Below are 25684 nucleotides of genomic sequence, written 5' to 3'. Positions count from 1 at the left end.
TTTTGAGATTTGGCGTAGTCGCTGTAATCAAATCAGTGTGTGTTGTAGCTGATCATACGTGCAATTTCTAACTTTATTTTTCAGCTTTTGGATTCACACAGAAAAGCACACAAAAAAAAAATAAACATGATAGAAGTCAATCTGTTCCGTGAAGAAAAAGGTAGCAATCCAGAGATCGTCAGAGAATCGCAACGTCAGAGATTTGCTAGCTTAGAGCTCGTTGATGAGATTATTAAGCTCGACAAAGAATGGCGTCAGCGTAAGTATCTTCCACGACCGATGCTTTCGTTCGATCTCAGATTGCTTACAAATTTGAGCTTTGATGCTATCAAAATATCATTGTGTTTTCAGGTCAATTAGAAGTAGAAAGCTTCCGAAAGGAGTTCAACAAGCTGAATAAACAAGTCGCTCAGCTCAAAATTGTTAGTTTATTATATCTCAGATTTTATTGGAACCTTTTCAGTGTTTTTAGATATCAGTTCTGGTGATTTTGTGGTCATGTTACGTAGTGTGAATGTCATAGCTAGATGGAGACTGATTTTAGTGTGTTTTTTTTTGGTTTCTTTGGAGTAGAAAAAAGAAGATGCGACTGAGGTTATTCGGCAGACGGAGAAAAACAAACAAGACGCTACCGCGAAGGAGGTGGAAGTTCGTGAAACATATGCTGCTTTGCAAGCCAAATTGGAGGCAGTTGGAAATCTTATCCCTGACACAGTTCCCATTGGTGATGATGAGGTTAGTGATGTTGTGCCTTTTCTTACAAGTTTTATCATGGTACAGTAAAATTAAGCTTGTTGGAAATCTTATATCCATGACACAGTTCCCATGCATGTGTGTGTGTTTTTTCAAATGCAGGAAGATAATCTTGTGATTAGAGTTTTGGGTCAAAGGAGGTATGCTTTGCCCGATCAGAAGCTGAAAACCATGTGAATCTCATTGGTGTTCTCCGTATTGTTGATACCAAAATTGGTAATTAGCATTGAACAGTACTTCACTTATCAGCACCTTCTCAAATCCGTGTTTTTCGTTGTAATGCTATTTTGCGGGTACTCGCAGGTGCTGATATTGCTGGAGGGAGAGGCTTTTTCTTAATAGGAGATGGTGTGAGGCTTAACCAAGCTCTTATCAACTTTTCCCTAGACTTCTTGGAAGGTAGAGGATTTACGCCTATACAACCTCCTTTTTTCATGAAGCCGGATGTTATGGCCAAGTGCGCACAATTGGCACAGTATGATGAAGAGCTTTACAAGGTCTTTACTCTGTTGCAAAATTTTATGTTTAATTACGTTATTAATTAAGACTTAATTAAGAGTAGTTTTGAGGTTTGGTTTGTTTGTTATTTCCAGGTGAGGGGTGAAGGAGATGACAAATATCTTATTGATGTAAGTGCATCAGAGCTCTGAGGGTGACAGGAGCTTGCGAAGTGTCTCAGAGTGCTGATATGCTGACGTGGCAGATGGGCTGACGTGGAAGAAGATTATGGACGCTGTGATAAGAAGCGTGAAGAGGAAGGAAGAAGAAGATCAAGATATACACGAAGATATTGAGGGTATATTTGATCGAGAGAGTTAAGGGAGGATATTTCTTAGGATAAGGAATATTTCCTTTTAGTTAGGGATTCACTAAGATCTAGGTTAGAGATCGTGAGTGAAGGGTTTAAAGAGACGAGGGCTAGCCGCAAAAAGAGTTAGCACTCGTGGGAAAAGTTTGAGAGATTTGTAAACCTTCGAGCAAACAAAAAGAGCTTTGAAGGTGAGTGTGTTTTACTCTTTTAGATCTACACAGGGTGTTGTGTTAGATAGACAAGAGAGTAGGCTTAGATTCATAACTTGTAAAAGGGAGTTTTTATAAGTTTGAATAAAAGCGTTTGCTTGGCGCATTTCCAAGCAGTTTGAGTGATTGTTGTCCTCTATACCTTTACAATTGGTATCAGAGCAAGCACCTGATAAAAAGTTCTGATATCCTTTTTCAACAGGTGAGATCTTGCGGCAAGGGTATGGAGAAATCACTGGATTTTGTTGCGGTTCAATCACCATTGAAACTCGATCCTGAGTGCTTTGGTTTTTGGAAAGTGTCAATCAAGCAGGCCATCTCAAGCATTGACATGGAAGCTTGGTTTGTGGTGGAAGATGGTTGGTCTCATCCGACGGAGAAAAATGAGAAGGGAGACTTGGTGCTTAAGCACAGGAAGAAATGGATGGCCGAAGAAAAAGTAGAGTCCAAACATAACTCACAGGCTCTGTCAGTTATCTTCAAGTCTTTGCCTAGGGACATTTTCAATCAAGTTCAAGGGTGTGAAGCGGCCAAGGAAGCATGGGACATTCTGGTAGTCACGTTTGAAGGCACAAGTAGGGTCAAACGTACAAGGCTGGACAATCTCGCTTCAGATTTTGAAAACTTGCACATGACAGAAACTGAGTCAGTTGCTGATTACAGCAGTCGTCTGAGTGGTATTGCACAAGAAGCTGTAGTTTTGGGTAAACGCTACAAGGACAAGAAGCTGGTGAAGAAATTCCTCAGGAGTCTGCCAGATAAGTTTCAACCACACAGGTCTGCTATTGATGTTTCACTAAATTCTGATGAGCTCAAGTACAATCAAGTGGTTAGGATGATGCAGGCATTTGAGATACAGCTGAAGAAGAAGGAAAAGATAAATGAGAAATCATTTGCTCTCAAAGCCATTGAAGAACAGAAGATTGCAGAGTCTCAGGAAGTTGCAGATGAAGAAAAAGTCGGCTTGCTGGTTAAGAAATACTTTTGCAAGATGGAAAGAGGTCAGCAGAAGGGAACATCATCGGTCTTGAAATCTGATACTAATAAGGAGATCAGGAAGGGTGACAAGCAAGAACGACAGTGTGCTGAATGTGAGGGTTTTGGGCATTACAAGTCTGAATGTCCAAACAACAAACGGAAGAACTCTTTGCAATGCTATGGATGTAAGGGCTACGATCACACTAAGTTTGATTGTCCCTCACGAGAAAACAAGCAGAAGTCCTACATCACTTGGAGTGAAAGCAACTCAGATGAAGAGGTCGGCAAAGGAGAGGTTCTTAACAGCTTCCTTGCACTGCTGGGTGTAATTGAGGAAGATGAAAAAGATGATGTGGTGCTGGAAACCAAGGACGTAGATGAGAAGGTGAATTCTGATTCAGAAGGAGAAGAGGCAGATTTGTCAGTAGAAGATCAGATAGAGCTTCTCATCAAGACGGTGGTTCAGACGACTCAAGACAACACACAATTAACTTCTGAGAGAGATACCTTACAGCTTCATGTTGCCATGATCTCTAAAGAATTAAGTGAAGAAAAGGCAAAGACTCTGCGACTTGAGAAGCAGTTAGATGAACAGCTGAAGAATATCATGATGCTGAATAAAGGAACCAAAGATTTGGATACATTGCTGAGCACTGGAAGATCCAGCAATCTGAAGTGGGGTCTGGGTTACCAAGGAACAAACACCAACCCAACCACTAAATTCGTCAAAGGAGTGGAGTCTGAACCAGAGCTGAAGGAGAGGAAGTTCTCTCAAATGACTAGAAGGTGTGATCAGGTTCCTGTGAATCCGAATTCAAGAAACCCAAGGATGGTGGTGTTTCCTGAGGTAAATACTAGGCTGCCATATGTCTCTAGTGGGTTTCGGCAGACGTCTCAAAGACATGTTCAGCGTAGTAGACGGAGAGGATGTTGGTATTGTGGGCATCTAACTCACTATAAAGCCCAATGCTATCAGTTCCAGAATCGTGTATCTAACCTTATGCAACGTCGTGGGTTTTATCCAGCTGTAAGGAGAAACACACAGGAGTATGTCAGGAAAGATGATCTCTACTGTCATGTGGCTTTCACAGCAGAAAAAACAGAGGTTGATCAGGCCAAGTGGTATTTTGACAGTGGTTGCTCCAGGCATATGACTGGTGCCCGTGATAATCTATCACATCTAGAAGGTGTTGCTGGAGGGAGAGTTACTTTTGGTGATGGAGGAAAGGGTACAATCCGAGGAAAAGGCACAACTGGTGGTGATTCTCAACCACATCTTAAGGATGTCTTTCTGGTCGAAGGGTTGAAGGCTAATCGGATAAGTATCAGTCAGTTGTGTGATGAAGGTCTAGATGTCACATTCACCAAGAAGGGGTGCAAGGCTGTGGATCAACAAGGGTCAATAAGACTTAGAGGCAGGAGATCTGGTAACAACTGTTACATGTGGAAATCATCAATACAGTGCTTTAACACGACTGCTGAGTTGGATACAGAACTGTGGCACCAGAAGCTTGGTCATCTCAACATTCGCACAATGATGAAATTGGCTAATCAAGAGGTTGTGCGTGGAATTCCAAAGCTGAAAGGTGATCCACATTTCATATGTGGTCCTTGCAACAAAGGCAAGAAAGTCAAGACGTCTCATGGGCCTGTGACAGATGTTCGCACTAGTCAAGCACTCCAATTAGTACATATGGATCTGATGGGTCCAATTCAAGTTCAGAGCATTTCTGGACGACGGTTCATCTTTGTCATGGTGGACGATTTCACTCGCTACACCTGGGTGCGATTTCTTCGTGAAAAGGCTGATGCTCTTGAATGCTTTCGCATTCTTGCCCTGCAGATTAAAAGTGAAAAAGTTCAATCCAAGCTATTAGGAGTGATCATGGAGGAGAGTTTCAGAATGACAAGTTTGATCAATTCTGCGGAAATCAGGGCATTGTTCATCAGTACTCTGCTCCGAGAACCCCAGAGCAGAATGGCGTTGTTGAACGAAAGAACATAACACTTCAAGAAATGGCGAGAGCTATGCTCCATGGGAATCAAGTGCCACATCGGTTTTGGGATGAAGCTGTCAACACTGCTTGCTACATTATCAATCGTGTGTATGTCCGACCAGGAACCAGCAAGACTCCCTATAAGTTATGGAAAGGTAAGCCACCAACTGTAAGCTACTTTCATGTGTTTGGCTGTCTATGCTACATTCTGAATGACAAGGATCAGTTGGGTAAATTTGACTCAAAGAGTGATGAAGGGATCTTTCTTGGTTACTCCGGACACAGCACTGCTTTTCGTGTCTACAACAAACGCACAAGATCAGTTCAGGAAACAGTAAATGTTGTTTTTGATGATACTTCGTTTCAACGAATTGATATGGTGCCTGTTCTATCTGACAAGGATCTGGTAACTGATGATGAGAAGTCTGAGCAAGCCTCTGGGAGTGTTAGTGAACATGCCAGCCCTGGACTGTCAACAGACGAGCTTCCTCCATCTTCTCAGGTTCATCGGAATCACTCCTCAGGCGATGTTATCGGTGCGATTCAGGGGGGTAGAGTTACCAGGGGCAAACAGATTGACTTTGCTCAGTTGGCTGGAAGGAAACAGAAGACTGTAGTTCCAGACACTGTCTCTCAGGACTCTGAGATAGTTCAATTTGCCTGTTTTGTTTCCACTATGGAACCAAAGAATCACAAAGAGGCTCTTCGGGATGAGTTCTGGGTTGCTGCAATGCAAGATGAGCTGGAACAATTTGAGCGCAGCAATGTGTGGGAACTCACTAAACGACCAGCTAATGTCAATATAGTGGGAACGAAGTGGATCTTCAAGAATAAGAGTGATGCCAGTGGATGCATTGTGAGAAATAAAGCAAGACTTGTGGCCCAAGGTTACTCCCAAGTCGAAGGAGTTGACTTTGATGAAACCTTTGCTCCGGTAGCAAGGCTAGAATCTATCAGGTTCATGTTTGGTATGTCATGTGCTCTCAAGTTTACATTACATTAGATGGATGTTAAAAGTGCATTTCTGAATGGGATTCTACAAGAAGAAGTGTTTGTAGAACAGCCAAAAGGTTTTGAGAACCCACAACATCCTGAGCATGTGTACCGTCTGAAGAAAGCACTATATGGTCTCAAGCAGGCTCCAAGAGCATGGTATGAGAGGTTAACAACGTTTCTTCTGGATCAAGGATATGTTCGTGGAAGTGTAGACAAGACACTGTTTGTTCTCAACAGCAACAATGCCTTGATGTTTGTGCAGATCTATGTGGACGACATTATTTTTGGCTCTACCTGTCAATCTCTGGTGCAAAGGTTTGTGAAGAACATGTCACAGGAGTTTGAGATGAGTATGGTGGGAGAGCTGAAATACTTCCTGGGTCTGCAAGTAGAACAATCAGCTGATGGGATCTTTGTGTCTCAAAGCACCTATGCTAAAGAATTGGTTCAGCGATTTGGTTTAGGGAAGAGTAAAGAAGCCAAGGTACCTATGGGAGTCAATGACAAGCTTTCAAAAGATGAGGAAGGAGAGGATGTGGATGAACGACTATACAGAGGTATGATTGGGAGCTTGCTCTACCTGACAGCAAGTAGGCCTGACATTTGTCTGTCAGTGGGGATTTGCGCACGGTTCCAGGCCAAGCCTAAGTTGTCTCACTTGCTAGCAGTCAAGAAGATCATCAAGTACGTCAAGGGGACAGTGAACTTTGGTATTTTCTTCACCAAGGATACCAACACCAGTCTGAGCGGGTACTGCGATGCTGATTGGGCCGGTTCTGTGGATGATCGCCGAAGTACAAGTGGAGGATGCTTCTTTATGGGCAACAATCTAATTTCATGGCACAGCAAGAAGCAGAACAGTGTCTCACTGTCAACCGTTGAGGCAGAATACATTGCCTTGGGCAGCTGTTGTACACAGCTCCTGTGGATGCGTCAAATGTCCTCTGACTATGGTATGGATTCTGACACTTTGTTAATTCATTGTGATAATTTGAGTGCTATAAACATCTCTAAGAATCCTGTCCAGCATTCTAGAACAAAACACATAGATATTAGACACCACTTTGTTCGTGAACTTGTTGAGGCGAAACTGATTGAGATAGACCATGTGAGCACTGATTTTCAATTGGCTGATTTGTTTACTAAGCCTCTGGATTTCAACAGATTCATAAATCTGAGGAAGTCTATTGGTGTCTGTGAACTCTAACTATCTCTCTGAGTTGTGTTGGTCTAAGGCAGGAACTGGAGCTAGAACAGATCATAGAAATCCTGGAATATATAGGAGATCAACATCTGAAAGAGTGTGGGAAATAGCTGTCTGTCATGCCGGTCTGTCCATCCTGTTAAACGTTGTCATGATTAAGGAGGTCAAAGAGCTGTGAAGAGACATGCACAATCATTCGAAGGTTTAATAACCTAAGAAATGATGAGTTCCAAATCAGTGGCTGACGCAATCAAATGACGTCACTGAAGCTCAAGATGCTGAAGCAGTCATCATAAGGCTGTTTAAAATAAAAAAAAGGGAAAAAAAGGAAAAAAATATATTATGTGCTCTTCAAAGAGATGAACTCCAGCTGCCTTAACATGTTGGGATGGACTTGAGACTAAAGGCATGCAAATGTGAAAGACTACCCACATGCAACTTTCCTCTGATCTTCGACAATTCAAGAGGTTGTGATAGTCTCTAGTGAAGGTTCTGAACAAGTGACTGATACGACAAGGGTCTGGTTAGTATTTTATCTTCTGCACTGTTTAAGTTTTAAACAAAAAAAAAAAAACAAAAAATATATTCATTGCTCATATGTGTTTAATTCTCGTTCAGGGTCCTTCATAAATCTGTCATTAGTGGTTGTGTGTATCTGTGTGTTTGATTCATGAATCTGTTAATTGGATTAAAAAGGAGGAAGAATGAGATTTATTAATGCATTAATATTAATTGTGATTGATTGAATTAACGATTGAATGCAGTCAAATGAGGAAATAGATGCAGTGTACACTAATGTTCAATTAAGTGGTTTCAGGAAACTTTAATGTTTTGGGCCGAGTTTGTGCAGCCCATTGAGACTCACGGAGGTGTATAAAAAGGAGCAGCTAGGGTTTTGGCGTTTTCCTCATCACCTTTGCGATTTCAATCCTGTGTCGATTAATCTTCTGCTCAAATCTCTCTTTCTCCATTCGATCAACGCTCTATCAACGATGAAGTCCATCTTTAGTGGTTTCCACTATGACTCCAGCTCAGATGAGGAGCTTCACACTCCACCGTCCTCGTTGCCTCCGCCCACTCCACTTGCTCCGATTGATCCCGCGACTGCCATGGTGGTCTACCAGTCTCAGGAGGAGTCTGTCACTGCATCACCGACTCGGGTGGATCAAGTTCCCTCGCCCTCTCACGGGAACCAAGAAACCTGCGACTCTTCGTCTTCTCCGCCGAGAGAGGTGACTTCTCGATTTCCGGTGGTCGATCTCACTGGTGATGTTCCTGTTCCCACAGTGTCGAATCAGGGGATCTCGTCTCGTCTGCGTAAAAGACAATCAGCTGTGGATACAGATGGTCGTCAATCCAAGCGTCCGTCTCTCCGTAAGGACAAGAGTGTGTCCTCCTCACGCGGTGCATCGTCAAAGGACTTTGACACAAAACGGTTCATGTCTGCTGAGGCTGCTCGACGGTATGGTTTCTTCGCCTCTCTAACCATTGCTGCTGAGGTTTGTTATACTCAGGGAGTTGGTGTTTCTACTAGGGAGCTGCTTGATCAAGCTGGTCTGTTGAAAACAGTCACCCAAATTGTCCCTTATGATTCTGAGGTTGTTTATGAGTTCTGGGCAAAGCTTCCTACAGTTAAGGTTGAAGGAAACTCAGTTGATGTGCTTGTCAGAGATTGGATGTACGAGTTTTCCCCAAGCCGCATCAATGCTCTGTTTGGTCTTCAATCAGTTGATGTTCGTGAACAAAAGCTACAGACAGCTGCAATCCTGGAGGAGGATCTCGCGCTCTTTTTGTCTGGTGGTCAAGTGAAGACCTGCAAGCAGCTTGTGTCGACGGCAATCAAGGACCCAGTGATCAAGGATCTGAATAAGATTTGCTGCAGCAACTGGTCTCCCACGGTGAATACAGGGTACATATCCGCGAACAGAGCCATGGTGATCTACATGATCATGCATCGTATTCCGTTTGATTTTGGGAGGATGATCTATGAACAGATCATACAGTTTGGTCTGCAAGCTCAGTCAGGGTTTCGTCTACCTTTTCCAAGCCTTATCCATCAGCTCCTTGCAGCTCAGCGTCCTGTCCCGAGTCTTCAGCAACAAGACGTGAAAAAGACAAAGGGGAAGAAGACTATGTCGCGGCCCGCTGAAAATACTATTCGTAGTGGTACATCTGCAGAGCGGAAAGCCATCCGGTTGGCGATCAAGATCCTGCAAGATGCCTTGGACGCTGGTAAGTAGTTTCTCACTTTGATGTTTGCTCCAGTTTCTGGTTTAGTTTCTTGGTATTTTTGACTAAACTGTGCCAAACAAGCAGGGGGAGATGAGTCTGATTCAGAGGCCTGAGGGGGAGATTAAGCTATGGGGGAGCAGTTGTTATTGTTGCTCATTGTTTTTATTTGATTTCATGTGGTTCTCCCCTGTTTAAAACTTGAGACTTTTTTTTATTGGTTTTATTTTGTTTCTGTTTTGGTTTTATTTTGTTTCTGTTTTGGTTTTGAACAATTTATTTTTAACAAGTCTTTATCGGTTAACCGTCTTGTGTTGCTTGCTGGAATATTTTGCTAGTACGGTTGTGTTCTTGTTTTGGCTGTGTTGTCTGTGCATTTTCAGGTTTGATGCTGCGGTTGCTTGTGTGGCAAGATTCAGTCAAAAAGGGGGGAGATTGTAAGTGCATCAGAGCTCTGAGGGTGACAGGAGCTTGCGAAGTGTCTCAGAGTGCTGATATGCTGACGTGGCAGATGGGCTGACGTGGAAGAAGATTATGGACGCTGTGATAAGAAGCGTGAAGAGGAAGGAAGAAGAAGATCAAGATATACACGAAGATATTGAGGGTATATTTGATCGAGAGAGTTAAGGGAGGATATTTCTTAGGATAAGGAATATTTCCTTTTAGTTAGGGATTCACTAAGATCTAGGTTAGAGATCGTGAGTGAAGGGTTTAAAGAGACGAGGGCTAGCCGCAAAAAGAGTTAGCACTCGTGGGAAAAGTTTGAGAGATTTGTAAACCTTCGAGCAAACAAAAAGAGCTTTGAAGGTGAGTGTGTTTTACTCTTTTAGATCTACACAGGGTGTTGTGTTAGATAGACAAGAGAGTAGGCTTAGATTCATAACTTGTAAAAGGGAGTTTTTATAAGTTTGAATAAAAGCGTTTGCTTGGCGCATTTCCAAGCAGTTTGAGTGATTGTTGTCCTCTATACCTTTACAATCGCAACTGCGGAGCAACCACTGTGTGCAAAACATCGCGGTCAATCGATCCATCCGGCCGAGCTTCCCATAAGATATGCTGGTTACTCGACCTGTTTTAGAAAAGAAGCTGGTTCCAATGAAAGAGACACACGTCGCATTTTCCGTGTTCACCAGTTTGAGAAAGTCGAACAGTTTTGCATCACCGGTCCTGATGATTCGTGGGAAATGCTCCAAGAGATGTTGAAGAACTCGGAAGAGTTTTACCAAGCGGTATGTAATTTTCCTAATATTTCATACGTTTTCTAAATGAGCCAAAATTGTTATATATATGATGATTCCTCTGCAATGCATGCAGCTTAAAATTCCATACCGAGTGGTGTCAGTTGTCTCGGGAGCTTTGAACAACGCAGCTGCTAAAAAGTATGACTTGGAAGGATGGTTTCCTGCGTCAGAGATTTACAGAGAGCTCGTGTCCTGTTCCAACTGTACAGACTATCAGTCTCGAGGGCTTGATATCAGATATGGTCAGAAAAAGAGCAATGAGGAGACGAAGCAGTATGTTCATATGCTGAATTCGACTCTTACCGCGACAGAGAGGACCATTTGCTTGCATTCTCGAGAACTACCAGCGAGATGATGGTGTGAATATCCCGGAAGTTCTGCAGCCGTATATGGGCGGCAAGAAGATTTTGCCCTTCAAAAAATGAAGTCTGTCTAAGTCTAGCAAATTATAAAATACAGAAATGTTTCTTCTTTTTAAATAAAAAAAGATTCTACGATCATTTTGTTTCGATATATATTTCATTCATCTCCAATTTCGTAGTGCGACGAGGTGGAATAATTTAATAATGTGAGATGATGCTAAATACAATAATACAATCTATATATATACATTTTTTAATTACATTTTGGGTTCTACTTTGTTTCCTAAATATTTAACATTCCATTCCAACTAAAAAAATTACAACAATCAAAATGGAAACAAAAACTATGATATATTTAACCACATGCTTATTGTGTTTTGAAGATATTTTATCTTTGAATCATTTGCAAACAAAGAAAACGAAGAAGACAACAATTTGATTACCATTTTATTTTCCAAAATTGTAAGCTTTAATTCTTAGGGGGGTGTATTCAATATAATATTTCAAGTGATTTGATTTTTCATGAGATTTTAAATGATTTTGATGATTTTAGGGAACTTGATATGATTTTTTGTAAAATTCTTTCAAATCATGAGATTTGGATTTCTGTATTTTTAACTAAACAAATCCTCTCAAATCCTCCAGAATCTCTAAAAATCATTAAAATCCAAATCCACAAACTGTTTTGAATAACAGTGGATTTTAAAGTAAATTTTTAAATCATTAGCTCAATAACAGTGGATTTTAAAGTAGATTTTTAAATCATTAGTTCAATAACAGTGGATTTTAATAGAGTTTTTCAAATCCATAATTAAATAACAGAGGATTTGTAAAATTTATCCAAATCACTTAAAATATCAAGTTGAATACATCCCCCTTAACGTAGAAAAAACTTCGATTCATATTTATTTAAATATTATAATTAATATATATATATATACTTAATAAAATTTTAAAATATTATGAATACGTAAAATTTAAAAAGTTTAAAATATTATATAATATGATTATATAGTAGATGAGTTATAAAAAGGACATGTTGGAATTAATAAAATATCATTAAATTTGTGCTAACACGGATTAAATTATTATTTTATTATTTGTCAACGCTACAAATACAAATATTAGAATATTTGACATAATAAATTAAATTCATTTAACTAAAATTGTGTAAAATAATTAAATCATTAGAAAAAATGTGACTTAATCAAAGCGTATAAATAACTTATTATGTATTTTAGATCCCTTAGTTTTTGTTATAATAATTAAAAATTAAAATAGAATCTCAAATACTAAACAAAACAAAATAAATATGACAAACAAATGGTCATGAAATGTATTATGGGTTAAAAAATTAATATAAACATTTAGCCGCATAAACGGTCGGAAAATTTAGTTATTCCTCTATTTGCAAAACATCCAATATTTAACAAATAAATACAATATAATATAAAAATAATAATAAAAATTATATGCACGCGGTGTACCACGTGTTAAAAATCTAGTATTGTGTACGTAATATTGGGTAAGTACCCGCACACTACGTGCATATATTTGATTTTGAGTTTTGACATAGTTATTAAACTTACATGACTCACAAGTAATGTTATTAATTATTTTGTTACCAATTTTGACTGTACAATTTTAATGTCACATAAATTTCACATATATAGTCATATTATACTACATATAAAATTAATATAACACCTTAAAATTAAAATAGAAAGTATTGAGGTCGACTTTATAAAAAATAACGATAATCCTACAAACAAACAAAAATGATGATCATACTTAATTATAACTAGGGATCGGACCCGCACATACGTACAAGATTTTTTTCTAAATACTTTTTTCAGAATTTTGGATCTGCACTTACGTGTTTTGATTTATAACACATGAGTCTTATAGTGGCTTCGTATACTAAATTTAGTATAGTATTTATAATCCAAATTTGTATTAGTTTGATTTCAATCCAGTTTGTGAATGTTTGAAATAAGACTCATTTCACATGGAACTTGGACTGACATAATGATGAATCTGGATGAGTTGTGAACCAGATTGACCATTCTATCATACTTATAAACTATCAAACGGGATAAAAAATCGTGAAAATGAATTAAAACATCGTGAACCCAAATAACCCAAATAGAGATATCAAAGAGATAAACCCAACACGTTATACCGGTTGGGTTTTAAATCTTTTGACCCTATAAAAACCCGTTCCGCGAGATATACAGGAGTAAATAGTTCCACATACATGAATTAAATACATCATTATAATATCGATTTTTGTTCGGACTGTAATCCATTTTTCGATTAGTTACGTTTATCTTTTTTTAAAAACAAAATACTCGAATTCTGAGTCAAAATTAGGCCTCGGCAAAATACCTGGATCCGAAAATCCGATCCTACAAATCTGATCCGAACTTGTATCCAAAATTTTAGAATATCTGAACGGTTTCCAAAACTCTAAATACGAAAACTCGAACCCAAACCCGATCTGAACCAGAATCCAAACGGGTACCCAAATATACCAGATCCAAACCCAAAGTCTAGAAATACCCGAACGGATCATATACCTCTAAACCCCGAAAACCCAAAAATCCGAAATATCTGATCCGAACTCTAATATTATCCGAACGCCCGGGCCTAGTCAAAGTTAGGCTGTGGCATTCAGTTAACTCTTTCGTTTTGGTTCAGTTTCATTCAGTTTCATTTGGTTTCGGTTGGTTTGGATATACAGTAATATAATAAATATTTAGATATTTTAGAAATTTTGGTTTGGTTTGGTTTGGTTATTTAGTAGATAACCATAACTAACCAAAAGTGAACCAAATATAACCAAAAAAAATACAAAAAGCAACAATATTAAAACGGAAAATAGAAAGAGAAATAAAATTGGTTTGATTTTGCAAAAGAGTATTTAATATTTACAAACTAAAATCATTTGGATATATTAATTATTTAAATTATTTGATTTTTTTGTGTGATAATTAATATTTTATTTGGATATATCAATCTAGGGATAGACCCGAACGTCCGTGCAGCGTTTTTTGCCAACTTTTTATGTAAAACATTTGGTATTCTTTACTTCAGAGTTGTATTAGTGAATTGTATGATTATTACTCACAATAAAATATTGAATTATTTAGATTGGATTTAATATTACTAAAATTATTTACATGTAGATATTAATGAGTCAATAAGTGTAAACACTAAGATATTGTTGATGGGGCAGATTTTTCTTTTAAATTATTCTTTTATATTTTTGTTTTATACATTAATGTCTTCTATTATTTATATTGAACACTTTTATGCTAGATAAATTGAGAAAAAAACATATTACAGTTAGGATTGTAAGCATTAACATCCCATCCCATAACAATTTTTTGAGAATAAAAGAATGCATTTGATTTTATGAAAAGGTTATTTGACTAAAAGTAAGACAATATGGCTAGATATAATAATTAATTATAATACGTTTTATACTATCTAATTTTATTTTAAACAATTATAATTTGAATTAGTTATTTAAAAATAAGGAAAACATCCTGTTTATAAAATAGTTATTAATTATAAAACTTTTTATTTTTCAGTTCTAATTAAAATGTAACATATTTTAGTCTACTACTTTTTTGGGATAAGAATATATAGTTTAGACTATATTAATTCTAGTAAATTTTTAATACATTTAATAAAATAGAGTAGTTTTCATAGATATTCCGATTTTGGTAGAAATTCTTGAAACTATTTGAAATAATAGCAATCATGGTTGTGTAAATGAGCATTCTCACACAAAATGCTGACGTGTCGCACTCATAGAGCTCCAGACACTATTTCCTTTATTTGTCATTAGTTTTTGATAATATTTACATCAGTTTTCCAAAAATATAATTAACACCCAAAATTCTTATATTCTCTTTTGAACTTAATTATATCCTTTAATTACATTTTCATAAAATTTTTAAAATAAATTTTCAGAACTCTTTGTTCATATGATATGGTAATATAATATTGATATTATAATAATTGTCACATGTTAAACTTCAACTATATTACAAAATATATATATATATATATATATTTTAAATATATATATATATATATTTTAAATATATATATATATATATACACTACACAAACGAATTTTAGATTCTAATTACCGATAAATATTATAAATTTTGTGAATAAAAATTACAGTAAAAATATTTAATAAAAATTTTATACCGCACATAGTGCGGATTGTTACCTAGTTTGTTTTAAAAGAAAAAAATGGATTTGAAAAAGAAATGTTTAGCATATTCGCTGTGAATCAATATTTCCTCATTTTAATAGATTTTCTTTTTACAGAAATTACTAATAAAAAAAATGATTTAGTACCAATAAATTGTTAAACTAATCAAAATCGATTTCATATTAAATTTCCAGGAAACTTTCTCTAAAAAAAACCATACAATAATTCAACTTTATTTTTTACAAATTCCTCCAACATCAAATGATTTCAACAAAGATAATTTTTTATGGAATTGATATTTTGTAAAGTAAGCTATATTTCCATTTCTTCTATTTCCCTAATGAAATATTTTTGTAAAATCACAGTCGAGAGCTTTTCTCACTTTTCACTCTCCAGAAGATTGATTCAGCATGGTTCTAGTTCGAACTCATCAATACTTTTTTGGAAATATGGAGTTATCTGCCAATAAAAATTCAAGTTAAAACGTATAAGAGAATAATAAATAACATGAATTAGGTCATATTGAGTGAAAATTTATACATGATTGGCATAATATGTTGGAAAAAATGAAATTCTTTTTTTTCCAACATGATTTATCATACACATAATTAGAGTATTATTTTTAAATGTTTTAGATGAAATATAAATAGATCCTTACCAATTGTTGATTCTTTGGAGATCCTGGATTTGGGAATGCTGATTACAAACTTATCAATTGCTCTTGATAATATCTTCATCTCTGAGTACCTGACATACCCCTGACTTAATATAATTTGATATATTAATTTACACTCCACAAAAATTATGTTAATAAGGTTAGAATAAGCTTACCTTTGTTTTAACTTGTAACTTGTTCGGTTAGATAAAACTTGAGAACACCTTCTCCATTGATAATATTGAATCCAAATAAAAAAAACAGAAGCCGCTAAATATATACTGTATATAAGAAGAAAAGATGAATAAGAATTATGCTAGACATTTGTTTTTATAAGTTTACAAAAATACTATTTGTTTAAAAGTTTATTTGAAAAACTTACAGTTCATATTCCCAAAACATTTGCAGTTTCACTCCAAATACTGCAGTATATGACTTGGAGGTATGAAAAATATTTTAATCTTGAAATTGACCTTTTTCCAGCACTTTCAATTTTATATCGAGGTCTGCTTTTCTTTGGATTTAGTATTGTGTGTTGTTCTAATAGTACTTTACTTTTATAGTCATTACTATCTTGTTACGCTTAAGTTGGATTAATTATGATTTTCCTAAAATTATGGCTGAATATTTTCTAATATCACGATTTTTAAGCACTATATTAATTTTTCAGTTTCAATTAGTATTAATTTCTCCACACCTATAAATACATGATTTTATTATGGCAATATATTAACTATGGTTATTTTTATAGTTCACGATATATAGAATTTAGGAAAAAATCAATAAATTTGTTAATAGATTTAATTTATATGAAATATTATTTTTACTCTTCTGACTTAGTTGTTTTAGAAAGTACTAAATATATGGGATAAAAATGTTTTTTTTTTAATTATGCAGACAATTAGGTCTGTTTGGCAACATAGATATATGATATATTTTTTTTTTCTTTTTTCTTGTACTATCCAATTAATAGTATAGATAAATACTAAGGACTATAATAAGAAATTTATAATACAAATAGGCTTACACTAAAATCTAAAAGGGAAAAAAGCTTAAAAATACCTCATTTATTTTTTATTTGGAAGTTTAATACTTCGTCTTTTTTGGTTAGAAGAAAAATACCTCATTTAATTAAAATGTGTGATTTAATACTCAAACTAATAAATTTTGTTAGTTTCATACTTACGATTTTTTTGACAAAAAAATTTCCGTTTTTACCCTTACTATATCAATTAATAATTAATTTTAAATGATATGGTATTAATTTATAATTTTATTTGAATTAAAATTAATAAAAAGAAATATTAAATAAATTTAATTTTAATTCAAATAAACCTATAAATTAAAAAAATTCTTGGGTTTACAAAAGAGTGATTAGGGTTTAGATTTTACAATTAAACAAAATTATATGTCAGTTTGGGTTTACAAAATAGTGGTTAGGGTTTAGATTTTATAATTAAACAAAATTATATGTCGGTTTGGGTTTACAAATGAGTGGTTAGGGTTTAGATTTTACAATCAAACAAATTTATATGTCGGTTTGGGTTTATAAAAGAGTGGTTAGGGTTTAGATTTTAAAATTAAAGAAAATTATATGTCGGTTTGGGTTTATAAAAGAGTGGTTAGGATTTAGATTTTACAATTAAACAAAATTGTATTTCAATTTGGGTTTATAAAAAAATGATTAGGGTTTAAATTACACAATTAAACAAAATTATATGTCGGTTTGGGTTTATAAAAAAGTAATTTAGATTTACTTTATATTATAATTAAAACTATAATATAATGTTTAGAATTAATAACTTTAAAATTGAATGATATACATATTTTGTTTTTTTAATTAATAATTTGTTTCCTTAATTAAGTGGGGGTGAACCCAAGAATTGTCCATAAATTAATACCATGTCATTTAAAATTAATTATGAATTGACATAGTAAGGGTAAAAACAGAATTTTATTTTTGTCAAAAAATCGTAAGCATGAAACTAACAAAATTTATTAATTTAAGTATTAAATCACACGTTTCAATTAAATGAGGTATTTTTCTTCCAACCAAAAAAGACAAAGTATTAAACTTCCAAAAAGATACATAATTCTTTTCAATGAAATTGAAATATTTGGGAGGCTTTCTGTGATTCAGAGAACAAATTGGGGATTTGTATTGCAATTTACAATAATTAATAAAATTTACAGGAACCAACCATTGACAAAATCAGTTTACAGGAAAACAAATTTCTCAAAAACCCTAGCGGCTGCTGATCTGATAAGAATTGTTGTATTTTAAAGGTTTTTCAGCTTTTGATTCCCAGAGAAAGGCACAAAAAAGAAAGATGTTGGATATCAATCTTTTCCGGGAAGAAAAAGGTAACAATCCGGAGATCATCAGAGAATCGCAACGCCGGAGATTTGCCAATGTTGAAGTTGTTGATGAGATTATTAAGCTCGACAAAGAATGGCGACAGCGTAAGTAATCTCCACGATCGCTCGCCTTAATCGTTTTGCTTCTTACGGATTTGAGATTTGAATTGGTTATCTTATCTCAACCTAACTTTGTGTGTGTTTTCAGGTCAATTTGAAGTTGAGAGCTTCCGAAAAGAGTTCAACAAGCTGAACAAGCAAGTCGCGCAGCTCAAAATTGTTAGTTTTAGCAACCTTCTCTTAGATCCATAGTGGTTCTTCTTTGGTTGTTTGAGAATTTATTTAGTCACTCTTGATATTAGTTGTCTCTACCAATTTCTAGTGTTTGCTTTGATTTTTAGTGTGAATGCATACCAAATCTTTGACGAACCTTTTAGAAAGATGAGAAACTCAACATTGTTGTAACGTTTTTGTTTTTTCTGGAATAGAAAAAAGAAGATGCGACTGAGATTATTCAGCAAACCGAGAAAAACAAACAAGATTCTACCGCAAAGGAGGTGGAAGTTCGTGAAGCTTATGCTGCTTTGAAAGCCAAATTGGAGACTGTTGGAAACCTGATCCATGACTCGGTTCCTATTGATAAGGATGAGGTTTGTGCCATTTCGTTCCTTCAAAGTTTGTCCAACATGGTGGTGAGAGAAATCTATAAGTTTATTGGTGTTTTTTTCCATATGCAGGCTAATAATGCAGTGATTAAAGTGTGGGGTGAAAAGCTGGTTCCTACGCCTGGTTTGAAGCTGAAAAACCATGTGGATCTTGTTGAGCTGCTCGGTATTGCAGATACCAAAAGAGGTAGCATTAACTGACACTCTTAGCATCCTCCTCCTCATTATGTGTTAGTGGGTTTCATTGTAATGCTATTTTGGACTCAGGTGCTGAAATCGCTGGAGCTAGAGGCTTTTTCCTTAAAGGAGATGGCTTGATGCTTAACCAAGCTCTTATCAACTTTGGGTTAACTTTCTTGAAAAAGAGAGGATTCACTGGATTGCAGCCTCCTTTTTTCATGAGGAAGGATGTTATGGCCAAGTGCGCACAGTTGGCGCAGTTCGATGAGGAGCTTTACAAGGTTTTTAATCTGTTACAAAACATTAGATAATTATGCTGTTAAGAGTAGTTTTATTCAGAGAAGATTGTTGTTGTATTGTCCAGGTGACTGGTGAAGGAGATGACAAATACCTTATTGCAACTGCTGAGCAGCCTCTTTGTGCATACCATCTTGATGAATGGATCCATCCGACTGAGCTTCCCCTAAGGTATAAACAAACATAGTAATATCTACTCGCAGCTTTTAAGACTATTGTTTTTTTTTTCATGTTTTGGGAATTCCCGCCAACATTATAATTGGTTTGATCCAGATATGCTGGTTACTCGTCCTGCTTTAGAAAAGAAGCTGGTTCCCATGGAAGAGACACTCTTGGTATTTTCCGTGTTCACCAGTTTGAGAAAATTGAACAGTTCTGCATCACTGGTCCTAACGACAATGCCTCATGGGAAATGCTGGATGAGATGATGAAGAACTCGGAAGATTTTTACCAAGCGGTAATTTCTATATCTTAAGTCAAGAAACCTTTTTTTTTTCTCCATAGTTTCTAATTAGTCAACTGTGTGATTTCTATGCAGCTAAAGCTTCCATACCGAATTGTGTCGATTGTCTCTGGAGCATTGAACGATGCAGCTGCAAAGAAGTATGACTTGGAAGCTTGGTTTCCGTCGTCGGAGACTTACAGAGAGCTTGTGTCCTGTTCCAATTGTACAGACTACCAGGCTCGAAGGCTTGAGATCAGATACGGTCAGAAAAAGAGCAATGAGCAGACGAAGCAGTATGTGCATATGCTGAATTCAACACTTACTGCAACTGAGAGGACCATTTGCTGCATTCTCGAGAACTACCAGCGAGAGGGTGGCGTGGATATCCCTGAGGTTCTACAGCCGTTTATGGGAGGAGAGACGTTTTTGCCTTTCAAAGCTAAGCCCGTAGTTGCTGATACCAAAGGGAAGAAATCGAAAGCTTGATTGATATATTATGATTAACGACTCTTCTGTTTTCTCTTGAAATCAATGAAACACTTCGATACATTTTCTTGTGGAATCTTTTTTGGACTTCGAGTTATTTTACCAGGAGTCCTGGTCCAGGACCTTTGATTTGTTATATGATTTCCTTTAGTAATTTTTCCCTTTCTTTGACGAATCATTTGTTCTTGTTAACTTTGCTTCAGTAAAAAACAGGATACGCGATCTAACTTTGAAAGATGTGCTAAACTTTTGAACCAATTTCACCAAACTTTTGGCATTATAAGGAACTTGAGTTTAGATTTTTAAAAATAAGTCAAGCATAGCCAAAAACAACTCATAAAGGGTAGGTAGCATATCAATTTACTATACGATCTCTATATTTTTGAAGTATACTCGTAATATACATGTTGATGACAACAAATGAAAGAATCATGCAACACGGATTCAGTCTCTACTACTAGTATTACAAAAATTGGCCACTCTGCAAGGTAAAAAAAAGACTCTTTCATGATCTACGGATTCAGATATGAAAATCGCACTATAGTTAAAACACTTCAAAAAACAGCTTTGTCTTAATCGTCTCCACCCCGTATGAACTATGCGATCACCCCACCGACTGTCTTCGGTATCAAGGGGCAGTCCTTTATACAGTGATAGTGAACAGATATAGCTTCAGCACGACTGAAAGCGCCAGCTGTAGAAGAAAAATGCTGACCACAATCAAGAACCATCTCTCTCCTGCAGAGTTAATATGTGCTTTGAGGTTCAATGCCACAAATGTTGCAGACATGAATCCAGCTAAACCCGCAATCACCCATCTGAATATCTCTAGTGGCACAACAGAGAGACACTGCAGAAACAACAATTTTTTAGTCTTGGGGTTTATTTTTCTCAATGAATGTCTCATCAGGGAGTAAAAGAGGAATTAATAAACTAACTCACCAATGCAGGGATAAAGACGAAAAGGGAATATCCGTAGAGACAGAAAAGTTGGACTAAGCCAGATGGTGCAGAGAAGTACTTGAGAACGACATATAATGCGAGAGGGACAATGGTTACATAACCGTAGAACACTCCAGCAGACCAAGTCACCAGATTAATATCATAGTTCCATTCCTGTTTCTTTAATTTGTGTGCTATGTAAGTAACAAATGTTCCTATGGATGCTGCTACAAAGATCAAGGTTGTGCATATCCAGAATGGCCCGTACCTATAAGACACACAGCTTATTCTCTTGAGAAAATTGGAAAAAGCAAATGCCAATTCCTCCGTCTAAACCCACCAGTCCACTTATCTCTACAGTGCGGAAAAAACGGTAAAGAAGAGGACTCTTACAGATCAGGGTTGTTGGCAGTCTTTTCTGTAAAGGTTCCTCTGAAAGGAAAGAGAGATTCTTTGAGTCTCTCAAGGACATCTGAGGTGTCCACATCAAAGTAAGGCTTGTAAGCACCAACAGTGAATCTATGGAGCCAACCACCAGACTGAGGTTCATCTGTACCATTCACGGGCCTGGAAAATGTATCTGCAGCAGCAGATCGAACTATATAAGCCCTAAGACATACGAAATCACAAAGACTGGCACTGGCCAATCAATTCAACTTCTCAACTAATGAAGAGTAAACCTCGATAGAATAGAAGCATAACTAACCAAATGTAAAAGGATATAATATTATTACCGTCAGCATCTCGAGGAGGATTAGTACCACCAGAGATCTTTCCCAGAGTAGCAGATGGAGGAAACGTTTGTAGATTTGAGTCTGGAATTACAATGTATCCCCATCAATCAATCAAACCGCAGAACAAAATACATACGCAAATCTTATAAAGACTTAGATTCCAGCAAAATCTCACAACAACAATACAAAAATGCCTCTAATCTACTTCGTTCTATTACAGATTCAAAAAAAAAAAATTCTGATTACGAAATTGTTTACCTGCGAATTTGACGGTGACATGGCCAGGATCTGAAACGGCCTGCGATGGAAACAAGATGTGATCAGAAGGCGAGAGGATCTCGACAATACAATCGAAGAAGAATGACAAAGTGCAAAAAAAAGAGAAGGATCACAGAAACAAAGGAAAGAGGTAGCTTTTTTACTTACGGGAACAGATCCAGAAACTTTATGGTGATCGATGTTCGTGTAGCTCCCACCGGACATCATCTTCCTTCCTTCTCCTCCTCCTTTTCTCTCTTCTCACAGCAGAAGAAACGATACAACAAATACTCAAAACCCTCTTTCTCGTTTAGAAGCATTCTACCCTTTTTTTTTTTTTTTTTTTTTCTTTTCATTTTTTTATTTATTTTATACTTACAATGAGATAAGGTTTTACGCAAAAACATTTTATCCAGATAGTTTTTTACCCTCCACTTTAGTGTAAGTAGACATAACCATAATCTAACCGTATACTTATGTCGGATTGTAACCGGATCATCACTAAACTATAACCAGAGTGTAATCATATAATACGGTTAAAAACCATATATATTAACCGTAAAACTTAGATTAGTCATGGTTATAAGCATATAAACAATTATAAGCATATAAACAATTAAATTAAATTAATTTATATGCTTATAGAAACAATTTAATTAAACAAACTTAGATTAATTTATAAGCATATAAACAATTAAATTAATTTATATGCTTATAGTTTAGTGATGATCCGGTTACAATTCCATTAATTTAATTGTTTCTACGTTTGTTTCATTACATATTTACATATATTTTCTTATAAAATAATATTATCTCATATATCATTATTTGATTTGCATTTTTTAAAAGTTAAGAGAATATAAGATTTCACTTCCGATATTAATTGTATCATAACCATTAAATGACTGTGACCATATTTAACCATAACGGTAACCGTGTTAACTGTAAATATAATAGTTAATGTTATAATCAAAGAAAATTTATAACCATAACCAATGGTAAATTTTAACTGCAATAACCATAACCGTGATCACGCCTAAATGTAAATCAATATCGTTAACTCGAAAATTACATGTAATATAATTCTCGTGAAACATTATATCGATTATGGAAGCTAAACACAGTGTTTCGTCTGATTCTCACATCCGAAGACTTCATCGTTTATATGCTTATAGTTGAATACTAGTATTAGAAAACATGGTGATCTCTTACCAAATTTCTTACGTCTTTTTCATGAAAGTTGTTTCGTAGGAAAGTATAAACAATATTCCTACGATAAATGTTAGTGAGAAATTCACAGAAATTTTCCTACAAAAATCCTATAAATTTTTAGTTTAAATATTTTTGGATTTTTTTTAAATAGAAAGTAAGATTGCCACCAAAACTTTTATGGCTATATATATGACTAAATTAACCAAAAGAACCTACATTAATATAGAATATCTACAAATTTATAGACACCTTTTTTTTGTTGTGGCTATTTGTGGTAAATGGTGTAATTAGCCATGATAATATTTGTCGCAAATCTGTAGCTATGACCAACAAAATCTGATGTTGAATATTCTTGGCTATGTTTCCGTGAATAGATATAGAAAAAAATAGCCACGCAGTTACAAAATATTTTGTGGTTTTAGCTAATTCTTTTCAATTTGTATTGTATATATAACCATTTGAACGAAAAACATAAAACATCAAAACAAAAAAAAAATCAAGACAAAATCAAAGAAATGACTAATAGCAAGAAAATGATAATCGTATTTGTCTTTACTATCCTCTTTGTCATGTCTTCTGTTCATTCCTCTGATAGCACTCTTGGTAGAAGTTTATATTTTTAACATTATGAACATTTAATTTATATGTGAAAATATTGTTTATCGATTTTTTATTTTTGTTAAAGTTGGTTTGATGATTATTATTGTTAAATATATAGGTTACAATGTCAGAAGAAAGCAAGCGCATGAACAATGCTACAGTCCATGCACGAGTGGGGACGAAGAATGTGATTTATGTTGTGCTCGAACAAGTGATATATACTTTGGTAAATGTATTAGTCGCAAATGTCATTGTTTGGTTAAGACTGAAATAATCTAATCAACTCTATGTATCCGCTAAAAATATTAAATAACCTAATTTTAAAGAAAATATAATTACATCTTTAACAATTTACGAAAGAGGAGCAAAGAAACAACTTAGAAGTCCATAAACTGTTATCAGTATTGAATAAATGGTTGATCATGTATGATGTATTCCCTCTGTTAGTTATTAATCTCATTTCTATAAAAAAAAGTTTCAAAATAGAATTTTTAAAGGTTTTATACAATATTTAGAATTAGTTATTATTGATAGAAAATTGTAAACTACTAGATTTTATCCCGCGGTACACCGCGGAGCTATATTTTATTTTAGAAAAAAAAATATAATTTAATTAGTAGATTAACTATATATATATATATATATATGAGTATATGACTAATGTTTTGCATATTTTAAATCTTTATGCCTTATAGTTATACATTAGTTAAAATTTAACCCATGTTCTAGCATTTGATTAATAATATTTAAAATTTATGCTAATGTTGCTATTAGCCGTTTTTAAATAAACCTTGTTTTATGAGATTTTTAACATTTATAAGTCTAAAGATTCATAATATTTTAAATTTTATTAAGTTGAACATATAATTTTTTTTTTTTTGAAATGGTGTTAAAATATAAAAAAATATATTTATTTTATTTAATAATTTAGGTAGAACTAATTAGTTTCTATAAATATATTTCGAATTTATTTATAACAATTAAACCAAAATTTATGGCATATGCTCCTCTAACAATTACTATGTATAACAATTAGGTTTTATTAAAAAATGAATTTAATTAAATATTTAATGTCAGTGGCATTCCCTGTAAATAGCATTGAACTTCAGGATTTATTTCATAATTGTCTCCAAAAATGTATATATAGATAGTAAAAAAAAAATTATTATTATCAACTTTTAATATGTTTTCTTAATACGTCTGAAAAGTCTAAAAATTAGTTAATTAGACACACAAATCTATATATATAAAGTTACCTTTCCTCACTCCTCATGCTGCCACATCAGCAACTCATTCTTTTTATTTGGGCCTAATCCTAAACACTAATCCACTATGTAGCTTCTAATCCATTCATTCATAACACTTTAAAAGCCCATATTAAACCCAAATGTTTTAAATAAATGAATATTTTAAAATAGTAAAAACAATACTATTGATTTATTTTAGTAATAATATTATTATTCAAATTTTAACCAAAAATGATCATATTCCAAAATTTAGAATGAGTTACTAAGTTTTAGAATATAAGTAAGATTTTAATACATGTGGAGTAAAAAACAATTTATGTAATTGTATTTATAAAATTCTAAACATAAAAATAAAATTGAAGTGAAATATTAGTTTCTAAGAAACAATTTCACTTATAGAAAAATAAAAGATTAATTATTTAACTCAACTTAAAAGTTTTGATCTAAAACAAAGATATTGTAAGAGTCACAATTTTTTTTTGGGAAAAACTATGAAAAAGAATCTTGAAAAATTAATCCATCTAAAAAACACAAAATCAATGGTCACAATATATAGAGAAAATGATATGTAAGTCGTTATTAAAAAGTGAC

At 34.7% G+C, this 25684-nt stretch overlaps 7 protein-coding genes across 10 annotated transcripts in view; 6 read left to right on the top strand and 1 right to left on the bottom strand.

The window, feature by feature from the left end:
* Positions 1-126: 126 nt before the first annotated feature.
* Positions 127-10843, top strand: LOC104772651 (serine--tRNA ligase, cytoplasmic). The gene is given in 10 exon segments (XM_087503919.1): positions 127-259; positions 352-422; positions 574-735; positions 856-916; positions 919-969; positions 1057-1250; positions 1347-1375; positions 10154-10406; positions 10492-10743; positions 10745-10843. Coding segments are annotated over 10 exon segments (1305 nt in total).
* LOC104771210 (serine--tRNA ligase, cytoplasmic) lies at positions 1056-20275 on the top strand. 2 transcript variants are annotated; one of them, XM_087504751.1, is made up of 9 exons: positions 1056-1080; positions 17893-18132; positions 18236-18306; positions 18516-18677; positions 18765-18879; positions 18960-19153; positions 19237-19340; positions 19443-19626; positions 19708-20275. In XM_087504751.1, exons 2-9 carry the CDS (start codon positions 18000-18002, stop codon positions 20098-20100), a joined length of 1356 nt encoding a protein of 451 aa, XP_087360877.1. In that variant the 5' UTR covers positions 1056-1080; positions 17893-17999; the 3' UTR covers positions 20101-20275. The 2 variants fall into 2 exon arrangements, with proteins under 2 accessions (XP_087360877.1, XP_010494006.1); XM_010495704.3 differs by having other exon boundaries at positions 17886-18132.
* The window catches only part of LOC104772645 (PWWP domain-containing protein 1), a 94594-nt gene continuing 69965 nt past the window's right edge, over positions 1056-25684 (top strand). For both annotated transcript variants that reach the window (XM_087504746.1, XM_087504745.1), the window contains exon 1: positions 1056-1080. The gene's annotated coding sequence lies outside the window, so the exon portion shown is untranslated. The remainder of the gene's footprint in view (positions 1081-25684) is intronic.
* The window catches only part of LOC104771203 (long chain acyl-CoA synthetase 7, peroxisomal), a 55356-nt gene continuing 30727 nt past the window's right edge, over positions 1056-25684 (top strand). Inside the window, exon 1 of the mRNA XM_087504750.1 lies at positions 1056-1080. The gene's annotated coding sequence lies outside the window, so the exon portion shown is untranslated. The remainder of the gene's footprint in view (positions 1081-25684) is intronic.
* LOC104771204 (uncharacterized) overlaps positions 1056-25684 on the top strand; it is a 49508-nt gene continuing 24879 nt past the window's right edge. Inside the window, exon 1 of one of the 2 annotated variants that reach the window (XM_087504753.1) lies at positions 1056-1080. The gene's annotated coding sequence lies outside the window, so the exon portion shown is untranslated. The remainder of the gene's footprint in view (positions 1081-25684) is intronic. The other variant, XM_087504752.1, reaches the window with a different exon arrangement.
* On the bottom strand, positions 20445-22411 carry LOC104771209 (Integral membrane Yip1 family protein). Its single transcript, XM_010495702.3, has 6 exons — positions 22203-22411; positions 22035-22074; positions 21777-21857; positions 21436-21622; positions 21043-21310; positions 20445-20950 (listed from the first exon to the last, which is right to left on the bottom strand). Exons 1-6 carry the CDS (start codon positions 22260-22262, stop codon positions 20744-20746), a joined length of 843 nt encoding a protein of 280 aa, XP_010494004.1. The 5' UTR covers positions 22263-22411; the 3' UTR covers positions 20445-20743.
* LOC109131278 (Defensin-like (DEFL) family protein) lies at positions 23731-24196 on the top strand. Its single transcript, XM_019242008.2, has 2 exons — positions 23731-23849; positions 23965-24196. Exons 1-2 carry the CDS (start codon positions 23762-23764, stop codon positions 24123-24125), a joined length of 249 nt encoding a protein of 82 aa, XP_019097553.1. The 5' UTR covers positions 23731-23761; the 3' UTR covers positions 24126-24196.

The sequence above is a fragment of the Camelina sativa genome, chromosome 20, assembly GCF_030686135.1.
Source record: "Camelina sativa cultivar CO46 ecotype springtype chromosome 20, ASM3068613v1".
NCBI lineage: Eukaryota > Viridiplantae > Streptophyta > Magnoliopsida > Brassicales > Brassicaceae > Camelina > Camelina sativa.
Note: the sequence above shows the minus strand (reverse complement) of the source record. Positions and strands in the feature narration are given on the sequence as shown.

Excerpts from the sequence above, each read along its gene's own strand:
- LOC104771210 (XM_087504751.1), top strand. The coding sequence starts at position 18,000 with ATGTTGGATATCAATCTTTTCCGGGAAGAAAAAGGTAACAATCCGGAG. Across the intron at positions 18,678-18,764 it reads TTCCTATTGATAAGGATGAG|GCTAATAATGCAGTGATTAA; the intron begins GTTTGTGCCATT and ends TTCCATATGCAG. Across the intron at positions 19,154-19,236 it reads TCGATGAGGAGCTTTACAAG|GTGACTGGTGAAGGAGATGA; the intron begins GTTTTTAATCTG and ends TGTATTGTCCAG.
- LOC104771209 (XM_010495702.3), bottom strand. The coding sequence starts at position 22,262 with ATGATGTCCGGTGGGAGCTACACGAACATCGATCACCATAAAGTTTCT. Across the intron at positions 21,623-21,776 it reads TCCTCCTCGAGATGCTGACG|ATACATTTTCCAGGCCCGTG; the intron begins GTAATAATATTA and ends CTGCTGCTGCAG. Across the intron at positions 20,951-21,042 it reads TCGTCTTTATCCCTGCATTG|TGTCTCTCTGTTGTGCCACT; the intron begins GTGAGTTAGTTT and ends TTGTTTCTGCAG.
- LOC109131278 (XM_019242008.2), top strand. The coding sequence starts at position 23,762 with ATGACTAATAGCAAGAAAATGATAATCGTATTTGTCTTTACTATCCTC. Across the intron at positions 23,850-23,964 it reads TTCCTCTGATAGCACTCTTG|GTTACAATGTCAGAAGAAAG; the intron begins GTAGAAGTTTAT and ends TTAAATATATAG.